Source organism: Hippoglossus stenolepis, chromosome 14, assembly GCF_022539355.2.
Source record: "Hippoglossus stenolepis isolate QCI-W04-F060 chromosome 14, HSTE1.2, whole genome shotgun sequence".
Lineage (NCBI taxonomy): Eukaryota > Metazoa > Chordata > Actinopteri > Pleuronectiformes > Pleuronectidae > Hippoglossus > Hippoglossus stenolepis.
This window is the reverse complement of record NC_061496.1, coordinates 6,089,068-6,113,238: the sequence shown is the minus strand read 5'-3', so window position 1 is coordinate 6,113,238 and position 24,171 is coordinate 6,089,068. Positions and strand designations below refer to the sequence as shown.

Sequence of the window (24,171 nt, the reverse complement as noted above, 5' to 3'; positions counted from 1 at the left end):
GTGCTTAAGGTGAAGATACATCGACGATTCTTTAAGGCAATGAACGTATAATAGATCAGGTTCCAGCAAAATGTGAGGGATGAAGATTAATGACAGAGTTTATGTGAAAGTGGATATTAAGGACAGAAGATATAAGGAATAAAAACCCTTATAATTAAAGATACTGAAGGATGGAGAAGTGAGAAAAATGCTGCATTGAACATGTTGTTTTTAGAAAAAAGAAAAATCCATTTTGAGATTTTGATTTCACAAATTAATAAAATAATTGTAAAAAGCAATTTATGATCTGCAATCTCGAAAAATGAAAAATGACAATGATCCATTACAGTTACCGAATCCAGGCGCTATATATTCAGTTCCAGTGGGAAAGCAGAGAAGTTAAAATAAAGTTTCATTCAATTCTATATTTGAGTTAAAAAAAAAAAACATTCTTTCCCCAAATTCTTCAGTAAATTGACCTCATGGGAAACGAGAGCTCGCCAGAACCAGACAGTTAAACCAGGTTATCAGTTCATTATTCACATTTTTTAAATATTGAAGTCCTGAGGAACCTTTAAAAAAACAGAATCACAGGTCAGAGGTGACGCAACAGCCTTTCCCATCTGAGCCGGAAGGGATGACGCCTTGTTTCCTCTCAGAGTCGGTGAAATGTCCTCCTGCACTTGTCCTCTGCAGTTCATTAGAGACGGGGAGGTGGAGAAACAGAGGAGAGGAGAGGAGAGGAGAGGAGAGGAGAGGGAGAGGAAGAGGAAAAGGAAAAGGAAGAGGAGAAGACGTGAGGAGAGGAAGAGGAAGAGGAGAGGAAGAGGGAGAGGGAGAGGGAGAGGAAGAGGAAAAGGAAGAGGAGAGGACGTGAGGAGAGAAGAGGAAGAGGAAGAGGGGAGGAGAAGAGGAGAAGAGGAGAGGAGGAGAGGAGGAGAGGAGGAGATCCATTCGTCTAGCAGCATCTGTGCCCTTTAGTTTGTCCGGAGCTGGTAATCTGCCAAGAAACGTAGCAGAGCATTAACACAGCTTTCTTCCACTCATCACCCCTGCACATCACATTACTGCCAATATAAGCCCTGTTAAATCCCTAAACAAGATTCCCACTAATTCCAGTGCCACTCTACAAAATCACATTAACGATATTTAATACACTAACTTACTGAAATCTGAGACTACGACGAGTCTCTGGAAGAAAACGATCAGATGACATCAATCGATCACATTTATTAAAGTGCAGCGTTTGTAATATATAACAATCTTCAATTAGCAAAATCAGATGTTATGAAATATGAAAACTGCTGCTCAATAACACACGATACTAAATGGACATAAATATGTGGACGGGGATGACAGCATATTTGTACTTTTACTTCTGGGTCATTATTGAAAATCCTAATTTCAATTTGTGCTAAACAAACAATAATAGACAATTCCATGTTTCCAATTTTGTGGAAAAGCAATTTCCTCTTTCAACATGTCCCTGTAGCCTATTGAAAGTCAGGTCCATAGAGGACTGAGGTGAAACATTTAATGGTCACAAATCTCTTCCAAAATCTCGGCAAACACCTTCGCAGAGTTTGGAATTTTAGATGTTAAACAAAGATGTAAAGTTTAAAATCAATATAACCCTCTGAAGAGGCATCAACTCCAATTCCCAAATAAAAACTCACACGTTCTAACATCACAAAAACATCCATAGCAGCAGAGCTTGTCCACTTCAGCCCATGTGACTGATCTGAGTACAGCCGCTGCAGTGTGATCAGATTCAGACCAGTGACGCTGTGTGTCAGTGAAGTCGTCCCGACCTAAACGCCTGTTCATCACTCATTAATAAGTCAGGCCACAGTATCAGGGTGTTGTATAATCCAGTGTGTGCGTAGCGCTGACTGAAATGTGATCGTCAGCGTCTTCCCTCCCTGTGTTGCTGATGGCAACAATAAGAGAAAGGTGATAGCCTCCCTCTCCAGTCCCTCCTAACTTCACCACTCTTCAGTCTCTCACTGTCTTCACCCTCCTCCCCCTCCTCCTCCTCCTCCTCCTCCTCTCTCTTCTGCTTCCTGGCCGATGTCGCGGCGAGGCGACAGTAACCTTGGCATTTGCTGAGTGCCACCCTGGGAGCCTCCTGGCACTTGGCGGCATCACTCAACCTCCGCAGCTCCTGACTCGCACCCGACAAAAAGCCAAGTAATGGATATGACTGATGTAACTGAGCCAGGATCATTCCTGGGCTGCAGGTGAGAAACTTAGACGATTTCTGGCAGCGGTTCAGTGAAGGTGTCGGGCTCCCATCTCCATAACATTCCCATTTACCCCCCACTGAGGTGAACTGGTGAGGAGGATTTTGCTGTGGTGTCATCAATATACTGCAGCTTTAAAGGATGCATATAACATTCAGGTTCTAATTTTAATATAGGTTGTTACTTGAAAAGGTTTAAATACTCTAATTTACAGAGAACGCATCATCCATTGCTGCAGCTCCTCTTTTCAGCCTCTGTCTGAAACACTGTTTTAGCTCCTGTCTCTTTAAGCCCCCCCCCCCTCCTGATAAAGCCCAGTCTAATCTGATTGGCCAGTTGTGATTGGTGAACTGCTTCCCGCTCAAGTAGGAAATGTCGACTCCTGTTGAACTAAATACGAAGCGTCTCAGGAGCTTCAGTGTTTCTTTTGCCTTTTTCACTTCACTTTTTACATTCACAAAAAAATTGAATGAAAGCTTAAAACTCACTAAACACTAAATTCCTCGGTATCATCTGTGACAACTGTGACGCTGATGGATTCATTCCCACCGAATCTCAAGGTCCCAGCTGAAGGTTTTCACAAACAAATCCCGCTGCCTTTTCTTAATAAGTCGCCCTATTCAAATGTGGACACTTTATCCCGACCCGAACCTGAAATCTGCCACAAGCCAGAACCCCTAAAGGAAGTTTCTATCCCTGGCATCCTGTGCGGCGTCACTCTACACCCCCCGAGGCCACGGCTCCTGGTGATAGAGGCAGGTAATGGATATGATGGATGCTACGCAGCTGGGTTCATTCCTGGGCCACACGCTGAATAGTGATGTAGAAAGACTGATTCTGACACGGCTCTCACAAGGAAAACATTTCTTTTAACCTCAGGGTAACCTGCGATCTGCCGACAGGCGCAGACTTGAAGACTTCCTGCTTTGAAGGAACAAAAACTTGAACTTCAAAATGAGAAGAAATACATCTTCATAATAAATTACTTTCATTGTGTGATAATGTCTAATTTAACTTAACTTTTGTTATCATTTGTAAGCTCAACCAAGGAGTTTATGTTTTCATTGGTGTTTGTTAGTTAGGATAATGCAGAAATGTGGAGGGGTGAAACCCAGTCTGTTACATAAAGCTGCTACTGTAACTTCAGTCTTTAGCACCAGAATCTCTGATCTCATGTTACCTTGTTTAGAAAAAGCACACAATCTCAATGGGTTCCATATATTTAAACTCAATCCCAAGTTAATGTGTTTTTATGAGAGTGTGAGGTGTGAAGAGTTTTTCAGTGTGTTCTTTTCTCACCTCCACTTTGTGTAATGTAGCGCACCCACGGCAAGGCGTGGTAACCGCTCTTCTCTATGATCTTCAGGTATCGCACCTGAGGAGGGAACAAGGGTTTAACACACGGGGGTCATTTCAGTCGCTGACACAGAAACACTGTGTAATATAAAGGTCATCTAGTGAAAGCTCTGCTATCTTCACGTAACCTTTAATCCTCTAACTTCTTCTTCAGTTATATCATCCCATTTAGAAGCTCATTAGATTATAAGTAAAAGCAAATTCCACAAAATAAGTAGAGGTTTTTATTTTGGAGTTTTCACAAGTTGTCGATAAAATGTACAAAAGTAAATCTGACTGCGACCAAAGTTTTTATATTAAAGCATCATATAGCCTAGAGTATATTTAATTTGCCATTTGCTTTGCTTTATTCTAAGTTTAACACTCTACCATCAGCAGTGATATGAAGAAAGAAGAGTGTGAGTTGATTTCAAACAACAGAAACCTCCCGGATTACGAGAAGATTTAATAAATCACCTATTTAATCTCGTACTGGTAACGTTCCAGTTTGTTTTGCCTTCATGTGTGAATGTGTAACCGTGGGTTGTTGAAACTAGGAAGTAGGATTCAAAAAAACAAAAGAGCACAAACAAACGGGTCCAACCTGAATTCCAGACACAGTGAAATAAGGGATCTCAAAGTTAACTGTGATCGGTCTCTTCCCCTCCAGCTCCTCGCTGTCCACGCTGGGGAGCCCAAAGTGGGCCCGCATCAAGTACTCCTTACCACCCTGCACACACACACACACACACACACACACACACACACACACACACACACACACACACACACACACACACACACACACACACACACACACACACACACACACACACACACACACAGAAAAACAACAGAAAGTTGTGTTATCAGGTCAGATAAGGCAGTTTTATTGGTTTGATGAATACTGTTCCCAGTTGTCCGACTTCCAATTAACACCGGGTTGTTTTGTCCAAAATCAAAACAAAGTTGATATTCATGGCAACGACTCCCATGTCACCATCAAGGTGAATCAGCGGTCTGTTCATTTAGCGTTTGTCGAGCACGTCCAGGCCATAAAAACATGAAGCAGGTTAATCATTCTTTATACCATGCACAGAGTTTTGTTAATGTTGTTGTACTTTGGTTTTATTCATGAAAATCAGTTCCTATTTTGACTTTTAAAGCCCAGAATCTTTGGTATTAATTCACTATTTAAGTGTAACATTTAAAAATCATGGCTGAACAATCGAGAAACACCAAACACACACTCGTACATATCAGTCCCCTGAATATTACTGATTATTTGAATCCTTCAATTATTCCATTGGAAATTGGCAAAAATATATAAAAACTGTTGTGTTAAGAAAGTGAAAGAAATAATTCCTGGATTCGGATCTATGCCAAAATTTAATAGGTTCTGTCTTTGCTCATGTCCCATCCCTCCACCAAATTTGGTGCAAATCCGTTTGGTGGTTTTTATATAATTCTGTTTTTACTCGTTTCTTTTTTTTTTGTTCCAGAGCGTGTTTGTCTATGCTCTCACCAGAATACAAGTTCTTCAAAATAAAAGGTCAATGTTTTTAAAATAAACTCTTAGAGAGGTTGTCTGTCATCTGTCATCTTCATGAACTATATCTACTCAGTAATTCATCACACCTCCAGTCTGTCTTTGCTTGTTACTTCCTATCCTCCCGTTCGTGCTTGACTCTGCAGAACATTCTTCTGTGTCACAGTCAAACTTTGAACGCTATAAAATCATGTGTCCTCATAAAGAATCACAGTTATCAGTTATGTGTTTTATGGGGAACAAATATAAAGTGGTGGTTAATTGTGATAAGAGTCGTAAACTCACTAATCCATCAGTTATCTGAATCTCTGTCCTACAAACATCAAGTTGCCTGAACAGGGGATGTGGTTTAAGCTTTTTAGAAATCGCTCCATTTACCATCAGCTATTTTATAATCATTGATACATCAACCTTTTTTACTGATTTCTCATTTATTGTCGGGTAGATTATTATCAGCTGTAGCCAAGTGCGGGGGTGATAAGGTTTTCCACAGCACAAGTAAAACAAATAATAAAACTGAAGTTAAGGAAAGAGTTTTTGTGTGAAAGTGTCAGTAATTTATTTTGTAAGTTTATTTAGTTTTAGTTTTGAAAGTTTCCTTATTTGTGTTTTGGTCTGAGCTCTTCTCACTCGTTTAGGCCTCTGTTAAAAAAGGTGACATCACATATTTACAACATTTGAAAAGAAAGATGACAACTTCTTCTAGATATAATTCACGTTATAAACTTTTCTTTATGTGCCGTACTAACCGAGAAAGACTTGATGTTCCACTGCACCATGCTCTTCTCGGGGACCCACTTGGCGCTGCCCGTGCTGGTCTTGAACTTGGGCGAGTCAGCATCACTGGGCACCGGCACCATGATGGCCACGTTGTTGGCAGTGGAGCGACTCTTAAACTGACTCCGAGCCTGCGGTGGGGCGACAGAGGACAGAGTTCGCATGTCACCTGAGACCTTTACAACAAATTCAAATCATGGAGGTCGTCATGATTATGCAAACTGCAGCGTGTTGTTCTAAACACCCATGTGGCCGTCGCTGGGTCAGACAGATGGGAGGCTGCGATCCGCCCGAGATGCGTGTGTCGTAAATACTAAAGACGCTGCGGTGAAGACGGGACTGGATGAGAGAGTAAGGGCACGGTTCTCTGTGTGTTTGTGTTTGTGTGTCACTCATCATTACCTTCACCTTGATCTCCACACGGCTGTGAGAGTACTTCTCAATCACGCTCTCGATCCATATAAGAGGCTTCACCTGCCAGAGAGAGAGAGGGAGAGAGGGAGAGAGAGAGAGGGAGGGGCAGAGAGAGAGAGAGAGGGGGGAGGACAAGGTCAGAGGGTGAGTATACAGTAGAGCTGAAATCCATCACTACAAACACACCTCCAAGAGACACAGTATAAGGGACATGACGACTTTTACCACTGCTCGTATTATTTTCATATATGTGAAACCACAATCACTACTACTAACCCATCCTAAAATCGATATATTAATACTTTTAAATCAGATGTTCTCATGTAAATACTACTTAAATTTTGGGTAGAGTACGACTTTGTACATTGTTTTACTGAAACAGTTGCTTATTTATACATAGAATAGAATCGAATTGAATAAAATAGAATAGAATTAAGAAGCAATCCCATTCATGCATTCACACAAATTAAGATACTTCAAAAGAGGAATTTAGGTACATTAGAAATTATATGTACAGGTGTAATCTGCAAAACAGTGACGCAGTTTATTGCTGTAAATAAAACTATGACTGTGACGTGTGTAAGACAAACAAGGAGTGATTCTCTGGTGTGTGTGTGTGTGTGTGTGTGTGTGTGTGTGTGTGTGTGTGTGTGTGTGTGTTCAACAGTAACATTGGTTCACATGTGTCCTACTCACTGTTGTGTTAAGGCGGTACGACATGAGCTCGCTCTCGCCGTCAGGTGGGATGAAGGAAATGGTGCGGTCGTTCTCGAAACGTGACAAACGGACGCACTGGTGAAACTTCACGTCCTCCAGCTCCACTGTCTTGCTCTTCTCTCCTGACACACACACACACAAATAGACACACACAAACAATACACAATGATGATCCGAGAGCTTTTCACGCAGCCTTGGGGAAATCAAGGTCGAGATAATGATGACTGACAAACATTCAGTCTCTCTCCCTCTCTCTCAAACACACACACACACACAACCACACACTCACATACACACAAATCTGTCTGACCTCTTTTTGTCCCCTCAAACAATTATTAAGCCGCTACACACAAACATACACATGCTGCCATCACCTTCCCATCACTGAAGCCTATATTCAGCTGCCTCTCACACACACCCACACACACACGAGAGCAAACACCTATTGTTCTGTTACCCAGAAAAAAACACATCTGCACTTAAGAGGTGTTATATTTTTAATTGCTCTGCCAAAAAACTAGTTTACCACCACATTAATATTGGTGTTGAAAGGTGTTCAGATGAAGCCGTTATCTGTAACATCAGTATTTATATTAATGACTAATTCATCGTTTAGTCTTTAAAGTGTTTGTGAAATCATGAAAAATCGCCTTCACAATTTCCCAAAGGCCAAGTTTAAGTGTTCAAAATGCATGTTTTGTTCAGTGAAACGACCCAAACCCGAACATGTTCTATCAACATGGATAGAAAACAGATTTAAAAAGCAAAAACTGAACGTTTGGTGTTGTCAGGATTAATTACTAACGATTAATCTCTCCCTTCATTATCTGTACCGCTTATCCTTTAAGGGTCTGCAGGGAGCTGGAGCCAATCCCAGCTGACAGTGGGCGAGAGAAGCGGGGACAGGGGTACAACATGGACAGGGCGACAGCGTCTCACAGGACAAACAGAGACACACAACCACTCACACTCCAATCTGCATGTTTTTGGACCGTGGGAGGAAGCTGGAGAACCTGGAGAACATGGAAAGTCCACACAGAAAGAACCACGCTGCCCTAAAGAGTTGTGATCATAAAATAACCCTCTTCCTTCTTAACCTGTAACTTTAACGCCGAGCACACTGTGCGGTCTAGACCTTTTTCCCCCGTAAACAAAATTAGACTTTTCCGGTGCAATTCCCCTCAAGAGCGGAGCGGCGAGACGGCAGCTCTGTTTCGATAGGCAGTTAAAAGCGTGACCTCTTTAATGGTGGTGTGTGTTGTCGGCTGGAGAAAGCTCAATGTTCTCCTCTGCGCTTAATGGAGGGTGATGAGAGGTGGAGAACTGCTGAAATGATTGTGGGCCTGTGGGCCTTCCCCCAAAATCCCTCATTCTACAGTGAGCTACAGTCCAGTTCACCTGCAGGCGCTGACGGCCTGTCAGTGAGGGTTTGTTTTCACTTCCCTGTTCACTGCTCTCTCTCGTGTGTGTGCACATACTGTAGATTTTTGGCTGTGTGTTCATATGTGGATAAATCATGTGTTTCTCCGTTATTGTTTTCACCCCGATCAGTGTGTGAGTGGACAAAGTAGAGATAGAAAAACTGTTGTTGATCATATGGTAGAAGGTTCTTGGTTTGAATCCCGGTTTGGGCAGTTTCATTGTTCACCCCTAATGTTAATGTGGGTTTCCTCCAGCTTCTTCCCACAGTCCAAAGACATGCAGACTGGGGATAAGGTTAATTGGAGACTCTAAATTGACCATACGTTGGTCCTGCGATACGCTGGCGACCTCTCTAAGGTGCACGCCGCCTCCTGACCAATGTCGGCTGGGATTGGCTCCATGCAGCCTCCTGCCACCCTCAAAGGATAAGCAGTCTAGATAATGGATGATTGGTAGGAATGGTGTCATCTCTATGAAGATGATTTGATGAGGATGGAGACACGATCTACAACTCATTTAAATGAACCATCATTTGTCATCATATGGTATAAATGACGTATTGATATAAAATGGTATTGAGACGATGTAAAAAACAAAACAAAGATAGCATTGCCTGACTGATGTATATACAGCAAACCCACAGGGTGAACATATCCCCTCCGATGCTTTTTATTTTGCTCTCGTTTGTGTGCATCTGTGTGTGTGTGTGTGTGTGTGTGTGTGTACATGTACACGTGTGGACACTTCCCCATGCGTGTCTGAAGACTGGCTGAGGTCAGGTCTGGAGAGAGTACAACACTTTCAAACAAGCAAAGTAGCAAAGCCCTTCCCGTAAGTCACACACACACACACACACACACACACCACACACACACACACACACACACACACACACACACACACACACACACACACACACACACACACACACACACACACACACACACACAGAGAGAGAGAGAGAGTACACGCTTCGAACGCAGTGTTATCAAGACGAGACAAGAAAGAAAGGTCACACTCTGTCACAGCTAGGACCTAAGGGGCTGGTAGAAGAGACAGGTGTGTGTGTGTGTGTGTGTGTGTGTGTGTGTGTGTGTGTGTGTGTGTGTGTGTGTGTGTGTGTGTGTGTGTGTGTGTGTGTGTGTGTGTGTGTGTGTGTGTGTGTGTGTGTGTGTGTCTGTGGACATGTCAACAGAGGACGGTAGGTGCAGCAGTTTCCCCTGAGGTTCACCTGTTTCCCTACTTTAATGCACAGCAGCAGACAAGAGAGAGCTCGTGTGTTTTCTGTGTCTGCCGTCACACAGTGAAAAACCAAAAAACACCCACAGACACAGGAAACAGTTCTACTGTGACATTTGGTAAATGCTTCTGTCTGAAGCATCTTCCAGAGCGTTGGTGGCCTGAGAGACAATTGAATAAACAACATTCGGGGGTTGGAGAAAAGAGCCTGTTGAGCTGAAAGTGGATCATCCACGACACAGAAAATGAATCCCTGACTATGTTGATGGTCTCTTGGTTGCAGCTTCTCGAATGTGAAGATTTACTTTGTGCGCACACAGAAAATGTCCTCATTGAAACAAGCAATCACAGGATGTCACCACTCATCTATTGGATCAGTAATTAGGAAAATAATCAGCGGATTTATTGATAATGAAAATATGTGTTAGTCGCAGCCGTGGTGTACAGCTCATAACTATAACAGGCTGAGAACATGATCTGTCAACTTCAGGGGAAAAAAGTAAATACTCCCAAAAATTTAAAACTCACATCCACATGATTATAAACAAACAGAAAACCCATCTGATCAGTAAATATGACAATCTCAGACTAAATGATGTCGACATCTGGTATTTTAATGGGATAAGTAATTAAATGTGCCAGTTTTCAGATAGTAAATAATAAGAAAGTCACTTGTTTGACATTTATTTCCGCTCAATGATTGACTCCTGCCAGCAGAGGGCAGTGTTTGATGATTTATGAGCTCTGGTTTGGGCTGCGTCCAGCTGTGATGGAAAAAATGTGGATCATGCAAATATGATAATCACCAAATGACTGGGAAATGATATGTAAAACGAGGAAACTGCAGAAGCTCAGCGTGCAAAAACACATTTTAATATTTGTATAAACATTCCCAGAGTGTGTGTGTGTGTGTGTGTTTGTTTGATCATTATTTGGGATCATTATTTCTGTGGATATGTTATTTCCCAGACGGAAACACACAGCAGGGAAAGTGTGGGCTGCGTACACAGGATATCCACGGACCCTCACCTTTCATCTTCAGGGCTGTAGCCCGGGGTGAGGATTAACTCAAAGAGACTAGACAGTGATGAAGCCTTTTCCCCTCGGTGAGGAGCCGTAGGGGGGGGGAGAAAGAAATGTAGGAGATGGAGAGAGAGAGGGCGAAAATGAAGGAGAGGAGGAGGAGGAGGAGCAGGGAGATGAAGCAGTGGGAGACATTATTGGAAAAAATTGGGAAGAGGAAGCTGAGGGAAGGATGAAAGCTAAGCTGGGTGTGGGACTGTGGGAGTGAGGGGTTAAGACAGAAAGAGGAGGTGAAGGTGGGAGAACGAGTTCAAGGTGAGAGCTCAACCATCAGGGAGAAGCACACTCACAAATATCTGCCTCAACTTGGGCAAAAAGTACGTTAAGTATTAAATATTCTATTAATTTTTCAAACAAATATGGAAATGTTCATCGGGTGTGAAGATCACATGATAGAAAATTGCTCTCTCATGATCAGATTCGATTTATATTACTGCTAATCAGAGGAATAATGTGTCAGAGTTGTGTACTTTTGCAACTACCATAAAACGTACAACTAGATATACAATACATCTATATTACTGACCACACCCCTATTATTACAATTGTCATCACAGCTCCCTTCATCTCTGGAAGACATTTTCTCTTCTATAAATACTTAAAACAATGATACACCTCTTCATTTAAACTGGACACTGTCTTTTCCCATGAATATTGTAAACATGCAACATCTAATCCCCCACTTGCTTCTCTCTCTCTCTCTCTGCTTAATTTTGGTAGTTCTTCCTCACTCTAGTTGAGAGTTAAAGGCAGAGGATGTCGCACCTTGTAGAGCACTATGATGTAAATTGTAATTTGTGAATATGGGCTGTATTATTTATGATTAATTGATAGAAAGACGCTGGGAGGGTGCATACCTCTGTCGATGCTAACACCTTATCTCTATAACCTTCCCCCCGAATTTCGTGGAAATCGGTTGTGTAGAATTTGCATAATCCTGATGCAGATAGAAACATAACCTCGGTGGCAGAGCTACGAAACCTAAATCAAAATATAGGTCTATATTACATCTTTAATATAAAAAATGAGAAATATGACTTACTGCCTGTGATTTCAAACAGCACTTTGTCATTGAGGCCCAGTCTGAGTTCAGGCATCCCCGACAGGACCACTCGGAGCTTTATGGTGCCCAATATTTCACTGCTCAGGACGCTGCCGTTGGCATTCACCTACAGGAAGAAGAGAAAAGTTAAATTTATATCTGATTGAAGGTATTTTTGATCATTCTCTGATAATTGCTAATAGATTATGGTATCAGCTTTTCTGTTAGATCCGCTCATCTGTTTGATAAAAGCAACAAAAATAACTGTGCCCTTTCAGATACTTGATGATCAGCAGTAGGACAGAATCACAGAGACTCCAGCGCATGAACTGGGAGAAATAAACAACCACTCAGCAGATCTGAACACACTGAGGCACACGGCTGAGAGGCTCTCAGCGTGCAGTGGGAGAAATGGAATCGGGGCACTGGTGCGAAGGAGGATGAAGGAGCTCTGAAGACATTTGAAATTAAAAAAAGCCCCTGGAAACAGAATAGGAAGTGGGAGCTGCACTGCTGTGGAGGTTAAATACCTTTTATCACAATACACCTCATCAGCCCGTTGTATAGCATCTCCTCGCTGTGCACAATCGGGAAAAAAGAAATAAATACGACAACGTGCTTCACTGAAATAGAACTGAGGATTGTTGATATTAGAAACCATTTCCTTCGCAATTCTATTCAAGGAAATAGGAAAACTGTTCGGAGGAGACAAAACATGTCACAGGGTTTTAACAAAGATGATTTTAGCAGCGACACACCCACTGAGCCTCAGTACACACGAACACTTTGACTGTTCCAAGATAATCAGTTAAATGGATGATGATGACAGATTAAAATAACTAATGCTGTGATGAAATCTGTTGGACTATCAGAGTAAACATGACCCGTTGTAGCTTTCCAGCTGAAAATCCATTAAATTCTGGAGTGGATCTGGATTAATGAGCGAATTCAGGAGCTTTTTTTCACTTTCTTTGACGAGATGGCGTCAGGCTTGGCGAAGCTATTTGCTTCTACTTAGTGCTCAGATGGTTCATTTCCTCACAACTCATCACTTTACATCAAGTGAATTAACCGACTCATTGTACAGCTTTTACTTTGGCTACTTTAGAGTCAAATCCCTAATTCCCAACATCATGGTATATGACGTACATATCCAGAAAGTGTAAATGTAATGGACAGGATTATCAGAGATGTTAGTTGTACTATTGAACATTCTGTGACGTTTTATTAACTTTTTACTTTCTCCAGATATTGTTTGGGTCACGCGTCCTCACCAGCAGATTCACAGACTCGATGACGTCCATGAAAACTTCGTTCTTCCTGTACTTGATGCCCTCGGACCGCCAGGACACGGCGTTGGTGACGGTGGCCGGAGGCCGAGGAGCGCCGACCTCTAATTTGTGACCCTGCTGGGTGATGTACCTGAGAGAGACGAGGGCAGAGAGAGGTTTTAACACAACTTCAGTCTGTAAACCTGCAGAGATGTGAAAAACACAAGCAGCGGCAGAACGGACTTTGGTGAAGTTTTTAACATATGCAGAGAGGAGTCATCAATTAATCAAAAAACTCTTAACTCAAAAGAAAGGTCAACAAACATTGTTGACATTTGTGTTTATCAAATGTTTTGGTTTATATTTGGTTTTAATCACACGTCATGATATAAAATAAATGAGTGGTGAGTCATGGATGTAATTGGAAAATGGAGACTTACATAAACTCACTGTTACTCCAACCACAATAATGTGATTTATTCATTCATTTATTTGATTTCTTCGTGTGCGAGTGGAGGAGCAGGTTTGATTCTCTCCGACTGCAGCCGGGGAGAATAATGACTCGTCATCATGAGAATAGAAGCTGTGTTGAGATAAACAACATGTGACCAGGCCAGGCCCCCCCACCACTGTTTTCATCTCAATGTTTCTACTGCAGAACTCCAGTGTTCACCCATAATGTCACAAAAAGTTATTCCAAATTAATACAATGGGTCTTAATTCTCTCCCTGTGTTTATTGTATATATAATATATTATGTTTATCCTATATAATATTTACTGTAGCTGCTCAGTTTACCTTTTACAAATCCGTAATTAATTAAAAGTAATTGAGATATTTAAGGTTAAACTCAAGACACTCGTGCTTTCAGAGGCTTTGACTGTCCTTGCTTCTTATTCTGTTCTATTTTATTTTGTATTATTTCAAACATGTAAATCATTAGAGACCCACTTCTTCCCACTGGCTTTCAATTCGAGTTGAGCGTGAGACCTTGATTTCATCTGCTATTGTGCGATACTCTAAATTCTCAAATATTTATGATGCTATTTTCAATTTCAGCTTCACTTGGCAAGCAAACCAGTTTTTATTTTGGCACATGGCAGAATGGACCATGGCAGAATGGACCGTGTCATACAAACGATACAGAAAATCTATTAGTAGTTAATGTGTTTATTCATTACTCAGTAAAAACAGCCAGCAGTAATTTCCCTGTGAATGATGGATTCCTACAGAAATCTGGACAGTTAGATGTTGTTGTTAAGACTCGTTGTTATAAACACATTTTGACCTGCACTTGAACCAGATGTGGAGAAGTGGCTAATAATCCCACCAGGACACGATACAGATGTTAAATATCTATGGGACATTTCCTGAGGGAAATATCTGTTTCTCTAGCAGCTTAACGCTCCACAGGCTTCTCACTGAGTCTGTAGTTAATAGGACGTATGCAAAACAGTACTGTACCTGCCAGGAATGCTAAAGATAAAACAATGAGGGCAGTGAGAGAACGTAAATAGTAAAGTTGTGGTTTCAACAAGGATCTGAAACTCACTGTCTCAGAGTCGGGTGTTTATTCTCTGCAGGTTCGACACTACGAGTAAACTCTTCGACTTCGTCTCTCTGTCATTTGACACCTTGTTATTATCCAGTTAACTGTTTGAGTATTCGCCGATACTTTATACTTATACGTGTCCTCATGTCCAACACTGTTCATTGTACCGTCGACCTTGTGTCAACTTACATACGACTATAAAACTTATTCTGAATATGACTTATGTCCACATCACATCCCACTAGTTGTTTACACTCAAACGCAGGACATCTGTCCTCAAGCAGTTGGTAACTGCAGTAAATTCTTCAAAAACTCCAATAGGACATTATAATGTCGTACGTGTCTACATAATGTAAATCAGGTTGTAAAACTCATGTCTTAATTTGATTATTACTGGACCTTATTTGAGTTTAGGTTATCAGAAAATAATGTTTACAGGCAGTGACTTGTTTGGACTGTTGTCTTAATTGGGTTAATATTGGAATATTGGTGTCCATGTAAACATATCTATTGATCCTAGTGTCTTGTTTTCAGTTGTATTGCACATTTTCTGTCTAAAGTCAACAACAGAAAAGTGCTAAATAAACAGGATTTTTGATTGACTGACAGATTGAGGCAACACTCTCACTGAGAGACTCTCGAATGCATGTTGACACACAGCAAAAGTCTGAAGAGATGAAGAGATGAAAGGCGGTGACAAGTGGGCTCAGGGTCGACGTCGGGTTGTTTTGTTGCTTTGCTGTTTGTTCTGTTTCACCCTGATTTCTCCTCAGAAATGCTAATGAAAGCATCTGGAGGCAGAGTTGGCAGCAAACTGACAGATTAGCATAACAATGGCAAATCATAACAAACACACACAGACACACACCCACACACACAAGGGCTCATATGGAGGCTGCACACATGAAATGCAATATTGCTCAGTCTCTGACATCCACCCACACACACACACACACACACACAACAAACACACACACACATTGCACGTAGGTAGGTGTTATAATGAAAGAGAAAAGGGGCGTTTTTGTGGTTGGGGGCATGAAAAGGTCAGAGAACTGAACTACGCCTGCAGACAGAGAGTGTGTGTCAACATGTGTGTGTTTGTCTGTGTGTGTGTGTGTGCCCGCAAGACACAGATGACACCTTTGCGTGTCTCCTTGGAGAAGAGCAGGGCTTCTCTGTGTGAGACTTGAGTGTGTCCGGCTGATGGTGTAATTGTGTTTGAGTGCCAATAGGAGCCTGGTAATTATCAGCCCTATTCAGAACACATACAGTATATTGTTCACACACACACACACGCACGCACGCACGCACGCACGCACGCACGCACACACACACACACGCACACAACGCACACGCACACACGCACACACGCACACGCACAAGCTTTGGTGTAAAAGCATTAACTACAGGTAGAGGTAAATCTAAAATCATAAAAAGACAAGAAAACCAATGTATCATACGAATTGAAACTTTTTTTAGAAATACCCAGTCAAGCTGATCATGTGAAAACTGACCCATGTTGCCGTGGCAGCACTGGCTCGTTACAGAGCGAATGTTTTTATCCTGGAAACAAGCGTCTCTCAAAAGGAACCCAGAGGAGAGAAAAGCAACAACAAGGCTGTGCACACTGAGAACACTCAACACTGGTAGAGCCAGAGAATAGTAGTTTCAGTTCATTTCACTCGCTGAATAAAGCTCCACCATACATTACAGGGTTAGTCACCAGCTGTACGCTGTTGAATGGGAATAAGAACAAGTCGGCCCATAGCACAGGAGCACAGTGTTCTCTTTCTCCCTCTCTGCTGGTCACTTGTACTTCTTTAAAACAAAATTAGCGCGCATGTAGTTTATCTAAAACACAGCTAACCCTGCTAATAAGGCCATCGACTCCCTTCACATTGAATCTGCCTCTGTGTCCATGTTGGAACCACCATTTGAGATGCTTTGGCTGTTTAATGTGTATTATTAAAACGTATTTGGGTCCTACAGGCAGCTACAGTATAGCTGTACTGTTCTGTAGCCTTTACATTGTATAAAAACAATATGTGTAGGAGCAGTGTTTCTGGTTTGACGGCACTGTGCGTTTACAGGTGTGTCTATTCCCTGAAGGGACATAGTGCAGCAATTATGAACTTTGACAGTTTGAAACTTTAACCTAATCAGCCTGATTGCTCCTTTGACACAACACAGTACCAACACACTTCTACAAATCATACCTTTGTTATGGTGCCAACTAGTTTAACAGTGACTGCACCTTCTGTCAAGATTAGCCACTTCAATCTAAGATTTAGGTTTCTGCACATAAGCATACGAGTAAGAGTATTTTTTGCTTGTTTTTTGTTTGGCGGACTATTATAGGCTGTGTAACAGTTTTCTTACTCTTGCAGGATCTTGCTGTCGGTCGTCTGAGGGAAGCCGAAGTCCATCACTTCGTCCATCAGCTCATACACCATCACAAAGTTGTCCCGAATGCTCTCCTCCTCCAGCTCCTTAAAGTACTCCTTAAATACCTGCACACAGACACAAAATACACAGTGTGAGTACAGCACGATGTATTAGCAGCTCAAATGTCTGTGCAGTAAACAGGAAGTTATGGCCACCAGACAATTAGCTTCGCATCAACACAATAAATATGGGGAAGCAACCAACTTGGTCCTGATCCAAGGCAACAAAAAACAACTCCAAGTACCTCAAAAGCACAGAGTCAGCAGATAGAAGGTGTAGAAGAATATTTCCAAAATATGTCTCACTTTTTCTTTAAGTATTTGGATGATTTGTGTAAAAATAACAGCTCTCACCTGGATTATTTTATAAAGAAAGGCGTAAACGAGAGCAGCGTTGGCGTTCTTCTTGGTCATCGCCACCACTGAAGAAAAGACTGTTAAGAAAAAAAACGGTACCTGAATCGAGCTGGAAAAAAAACAAACATGCACATTGGTCTAAATCACAGGTTGTAGACATGTGGGGGAAAATGTTTTAGATACTGTGGTTGGTTAAGAGATGAATGTAAAGAAATGAAGTCATCAGAACGTATGAGAAAATGGTCCCAGGGCGGTTAAATAGCTCCCACTTGTCTACTACTGCAGTGCACTGGGAATACCACTTACTCACAACTGCAATATCATGCTGAATTAATAATATGTGAGGAGGTTTGACTGCCAACATTCCCAATGAGGAAAGCTTAGACCATGAATAACACATCACAGTGAATCTGTGCTCTGTTCTTCAGCTGGCTGTGAAACATGTCGTGATAAAACTGGAGCTCAGGAGAGAAGAAGCACAGGACGGCTCAGGAAAAGGAAGCCATTCATAAGATGCTTTAAATCTAGGAAAGCCAATCACTCTAGGAAAACTACACTAAGATAAACTGCTTCAGGTCTTTGGGCTGAAATGGATACGGTAAAGGTTGCTGTGTTTGAGCCAGAGGAAGTGTGTGGAGCCATGGCAGACCAGCGGCGTAATCTCAGCCTCTTCCTCCCTCTTCATCAGGATGGGCATGAAGTGGTCGATCTGGTTCATGTCCATGTTCCCCATGTAGTTACGGCAGATCAGCACCTGGACGCATCACAGAAAGGACAAAATATATAAAAAGGCAGGCAACGCTTTTGCGGAGGCAGAAGCCAGATATGAAATATTTACAGGTTTTTGGGCCGACTTACCAAACCTGAGCACTCAAGCTTAAAAGATGCTTCAAATAACTATGACTACAGAAAACCAACCCCCTGGATGGAGCTGATACCCTTTTCCCAAATTCACCCACTGAGGAAATGTGCAAACTGTGTTTCCAACTGGAATCTCTGGTAATGAATGATGAATGACCAGCTTCCCAACATGAAACTGGGAGCAGAGCTTGGAAATGTGGCAAACAAAAGTGTTCGAACTTCACAAACGCAAGCACGGATTAAAAGTTTGAGGACATGTGGTGTCAATGAACGAAAGCTCGACATACGTTGTACGATTAGACCCAATTTCTGAGATGCACGACTCATAAGTCCGACCAAACAATCCAAAGAACCATGATCTGAATCAGGCTCTTGTGTGTGTCTTGACTCATCCTCTTCAAATCCTCCAAAAAGAGCTAGAACCTGTTTGTTAATAAAGGTGGGTTTGGGCTCATGAATATACAGTAGCTCACAAGCAAGTCAATTACATGTGGACACGTGTATGATCGCAGCTTTTCTCTATAATAAAAAGAGCTTCTTACAACAATATATTCTCTGTTCTTTTGAGACTACTGTCACCAATATTTCTACCTTTTCTTTGTTCAATCTTTATGCCATTCTTACAAGACACAGCTGAGCCACTTTCTGCACAATGTGGACGCAGCAGAAAAAGGGAACAATAAACGTCCAAATAACAAAAGATGAGCCAGAAACTCAGGTTACACTGTGAACAGTAGTTGTTGGAAAATAGGAAGTTCAAACTATGACATGAATGATAAGCCTAGTGTCCTTGTGTCCTGTATGGTCGCCACACCTCAACCATTAGCTACGATTTCTGGTGGTACTGCTCCGTTTTGTCTGTTTTGTACATGTGAGATTCCAGAAGACGTGTGCATGTATACGGATTAAATAAACGCAGAGTACGGACTGAAAGGCTCCGTCTGTATCCAAAAAACTATCCAGCATTGAGCATAAATGAGACTTAACCCTAATGAAACTTATTCTATCTAACATTATTTTAAATCAAGCTACAACGTTGTTCAATTTGCTCTGAGAAACCACCACGTCTTCTTATTTCAGCGCCCACAACAATAGGAGTCAGCAGTCTGAGTCCAAACACAGAGTGAAGTGAAGAAAGAGATCAAAGATTTTACGCTTGAGGGATGTGACACACACACACACACACACACACACACACACACACACACACACACACACACACACACACACACACACACACACACACACACACACACACACACACACACACACACACACACACACACACACACACACACACACAGCTTCCCCCCTTTCTTTAATAGAAGAGTCTGTGTTGCACGGGGGGTCACGCAGGAGCAGATACAACAAAGGCAGGAGGAAATAAGAAATAAAAAAAAAGAGGAAATTCCAGGAACGTAAAGTAATCTGGGGGAGAAAAGGGATATGAACAGGCCGCTGCTCGGCTCCAGTGAGAGGAGACGGAAACCATAGAGCGGAGAGTTCACAGGTCAGCGGCGTCGCAGAATGAGGTCTACACAAATCTTCGTATCAAAAAGAAGGTGCGGCGCTGAAGGACCCTTCTGGAATGTCAAGAGACTCTGTACTTCTGAAGCCAAACGATGAAAGGAAAACATGACAGCATATATTTGTTCACATTAGTCTGAACTCTGCTTTACTGAACTCTGCATTCTGTTCATAATAAAGATGGATGGATCTTAAATCAGAGTGAGTTCAACAGGTTAATCGACTCTGACAATCAAATAACTGTCACGGTTGCTTTTCTCTACCTTTAATCAAACTGAACAACTTTGGGTCTTAAATTGTTGATGAGAGAAAACAGGCAACTTGACACGAGTTGTGAAACAGACCTCTGAAAAATTGCAAATCATCATAAACAACAAAGCACCGCAAACCACTCCCAACTGAATCATGACCTAAAGCCCATTGCAAGTGAATCTTGGATGGATCTTGATGAAGAACTGAGATCTATGAGTAGTCTATGTGTAAAATGTGGCGCAGCTTGACTTCATTTAAGGGGAATGACTCTCTAATGATTATTCTTTCTTCGAATCATCAAGAAAAAGTCTCATTTCGACCGTTCTACTCTGTTTTCCAACTGTCAGAAAACTGAAGTGTGTTTTTTTTGGAGTCAGTCGACCCTACAGCCAATAACTGGAGGTGATGTTTCACCTCAGGGAGACTCCAGAGTCAACACATCTCTATCACGGGTCAGTAAAACTCGGATTAACAACTTTATTTATTTAGTCAAGGCCCAACACAGCAAATAAAAACCCCTCACGCTAACATTTAGCATATTTCATGCCCCAAGGCAGAGTGCACCAACACAATATTCCAGGTCTATTGTCAATGTGTTCGTTCCAAGTTAAAAATACAGTATCATACTATTAAATTACAAATATTCATACACCCCCAATTATATCCCTGAAGACAGATTATGATTCACACAAAAGTAGCTAAATATAAAAGATGTATAATTGATTCAGAGAAAAAACATCAATAACTGAACATAAATAAAAATTAAAAACCATTAAATACAAACATAAACAACCTACTATAAAGAAAAGAATAAGGGGGAAATGGTTTTCACTATTTAAAATGACATTCAACTGCTGGTTAAATCTAGAAAGAATAACCATTACTGATGTTTTAAAATCAGTTTTCAAAACATAACAACAATGAATGAATTATTATCTATTCAAACCGATAGTGGCCTTAAATATCATTGCGGGGGAAATCATTGCGGGGATTAAGGGGAAAGTTTTGTTACTGGGACACGCGAGGCAATCAGCGACCGGGTGAAATCAATAGGAACCGTTCGCTGCTGACCTCCAAAGCCAAATGGCAACAAAACCCTCACTCTCACTGGAGCGGATCCCTGGAAGGCAAACAGGGAGCGGAGTCTAAAGAGCTCCTGTCACTTTGTTTCACCATCAACAGTTTGGAAGAAAAAAAAGAATCGTATCAAACAAATCTCAAAGCAGAACTCAGAACGTTTTTATTATTAGCAGAATGATGATGGTTTTAAAGTGTTTGTTTTAGAGCTGTTGGAAGTTGACAGTAGTTTACTTGTAGATGAAATAAAAACAGATGCCACTGAGCTGCTCCATCAATTGCAGCCATTTAACACTGTGCACACTCACAGTGCCTCTGTCTCCAAGCAGCTGGAGGCTCATTTAAACTGCACTATAGTCTTTACTCAGAACAAGACGAGAATTTATCATTCTAATGAGCATTATTGTGGATTTCTTGTGGTGTATTTACATTTAACTGTTACTGTACACCATGAGGTACAGTACAAAATATATAATTCATAGAAATACATGCAAAAGACATTCAAATTAAATGGCAGACAGTCAATACAGTACTGCAATTCATTCTTGGGGGGGGCGAACTTGAATGTCTGTAACCGTTTTTTAAAAAGACAATCTATCAATCACTCAAAAGCAGAAACAGCAACTTTGATAGTGGGGCTGCAAAGTCCCAGTAATTAGGGTTCATCCTCTGGGCACCATGAATGGATGGGTCTGAACCACAGGGATGGATCAAGACGAACAGCAACTGATTGGCCTATTAATAAGGCCAATATAAAAATGCTGAACATAAATGAAACTCTATGCCATGATACAGTTTTACTCAATGTCCACAAATGTCCACAAGTAATTAAAATTATAGAATTAGCTAAAAAAATGTGTGTCCATTTATTTAAATATAAGGACGACAGGATCAGTCTATACAACCCTGTCTATATATCGTTATATTTGATCTGTGGTGGAATTCTGAATATTTGGGAGCGTTTATAATCACAGGAGCACTTAAGTATTTTCGTTTCATCCTCAGCTGTAATTGAGGACACAGGACCTGGGCTGGTCAGGATATATATATATATATATATATACACAGTGTATGGTCAGGACAGAAGGGGGAGAGGACTGAAGGTGAAGAGCTGCTGACTTGCCTCAGGGCAGAGAACGACAGTTAGGAGAGAGAGAGAGAAGCTTTAATCTGCACAATCAGACATCCAGGCTATGAGGGACTGATCCTTTTCCCTGATGGGTATTATCTGGATATATATATATATATATATATATATAAGGCTTCTTCAGCAATTCCTTTTCTTGCCTTGAAATAAATTAACCCTGTGAGGATTGAGATGTAAAACTCCATGAGGGGAATATTCTGTGGCCTCTTTTATTCCTCGTGTACTATAGGCGATACACCCCTAAAATGTCAAATGCATGTCAGAGTGTTTTCTACATTCTGGATTTGGGGCAGTTGAAAAAACTCTTTGAGGAAATGCAACTAATGAATATTTTTTTTTGTTCATTTTAACCATTTTCACCAATGTCAGGGCTCACGGACACTTGGATGACGCCACAGGAGCAGTTTTCTTCTGTTGTTTTTTATATGTTTGAAGAATCGGTCGTCATTTACTTCAGTTGTTTTAGATTTGGCTGCAACACTGTTTTCCCCTGAGACTCCAGAAGTGTTTTGTGAACTCAAACACTTTCACCCACCACCTCCATCTGCACAGTGGTGAGTCGATAATGAGTGGATTTACATTTCTGGGTGAACTATTCCTTTAATATCATAGTGTCAAAGAAGAAGATGGCATAGATTCAAAATAACATGTGATGGTATATTAATATATAAAGCACATTTAAGACATAAAAGTATATTTTTATTTTTATTTTATTTATATGATATTAAGTCCCAGTGATACTTTCTGGTTTAAAGTTTTGGAGCCGCAGAGTAAAGTTTTAAACTTTGAAATAGGACACATCACATATAATAAAAGTTGCATCACTGCACAAGAACAAGAGTCTCAGTGTGTGTGTGTGTGTGTGTGTGTGTGTGTGTGTGTGTGTGTGTGTGTGTGTGTGTGTGTGTGTGTGTGTGTGTGTGTGTGTGTGTGTGTCTATCTATAGCTATGAGGACCAATTCCGGTTCAATACCATTATTGTGAGGACATTTTGGCTGGTTCTCAGAAATTCAAAGTGTTGTATGACTTGGGTTAGATTTGAGATAAGAGTGGGTGAGATAAGAGTGTGTGTGTGTGTGTGTGTGTGTGTGTGTGTGTGTGTGTGTGTGTGTGTGTGTGTGTGTGTGTGTGTGTGTGTGCATACACAACATGTTGCTGAAACTAGTTTTTCGAGTTGAGCTGCTCTCGGTGTGACGTGACAACTGGAAGGACACGTACAGGAAACACATCTAACATCTGGTTCACGACGGGCAGCGAACTAATCAACACACACTAACTCGCACATTGAACCACACTTTATGACTTCATTTTAAAGTTAGAGTGAGTCCTCTCCTCCTGCAGCAGGTGCTCCACTGAACAACCTGCTGTCAACTCCCCCCCACCAACAACAACAAGTCGGAACAAACTTACCTTCCCCTTCAGGTCCAGGATGAAGATCGCGGACGCGGACATCTTGGTGCGGGTGGAGAGAAGAGCTCAGTCAGAAGAAGTGTCCAGGATGTCAAACGTGTCCGCGCGCAGAGATATGGGTCATTTCTATGAAGGGATATCCGCAGCCATCCTCCTCCTCCTCCTTCTTCCTCCTCTTCTCCTCCTCCTCCTCTTGCCTCCACAGCGGCTCTGCCTCAAACTGCGTCCGTTCCACCGCGTCAAGTTACCGCTGGTGAAGGAGAGCACACTTCCGGTTGTTAACAAGTACATGTACTTCACAACTGTACTTTGGTTTTGAAGTGCGTGTACTTAGTTTGAGTATTTTCGTGTGTGTGTGTGTGTGTGTGTTTAGTTCACTCAAGACAATTTAAATACACAATCTCAAATCTTGAATGAAAAGGAGCAGAAAGAAGAATAATCTTTATATAATCACAAGACATTTATTAACAA

General features: G+C 41.5%; 1 protein-coding gene across 1 annotated transcript; it reads right to left on the bottom strand.

Annotated features, from left to right (window-relative positions):
- Positions 1-803: 803 nt before the first annotated feature.
- On the bottom strand, positions 804-23,944 carry ap1m3 (adaptor related protein complex 1 subunit mu 3). The gene is made up of 12 exons (XM_047343218.1): positions 23,701-23,944; positions 18,024-18,180; positions 17,424-17,491; positions 17,005-17,135; positions 13,075-13,222; positions 11,801-11,927; positions 6,994-7,136; positions 6,286-6,357; positions 5,856-6,014; positions 4,162-4,287; positions 3,522-3,597; positions 804-979 (listed from the first exon to the last, which is right to left on the bottom strand). Exons 1-12 carry the CDS (start codon positions 23,740-23,742, stop codon positions 957-959), a joined length of 1,272 nt encoding a protein of 423 aa, XP_047199174.1. The 5' UTR covers positions 23,743-23,944; the 3' UTR covers positions 804-956.
- Between the last annotated feature and the right edge of the window lie 227 nt (positions 23,945-24,171).

Coding starts and splice junctions, on each gene's coding strand:
- ap1m3 (XM_047343218.1), bottom strand. CDS start 23,742: ATGTCCGCGTCCGCGATCTTCATCCTGGACCTGAAGGGGAAG. Junction 13,223..17,004: donor GACAGCAAGATCCTGCAAGA/GTAAGAAAACTG, acceptor CGTCTCTCTCAG/GTACATCACCCAGCAGGGTC. Junction 4,288..5,855: donor GGAACATCAAGTCTTTCTCG/GTTAGTACGGCA, acceptor GTGTGTGTGCAG/GGTGGTAAGGAGTACTTGAT.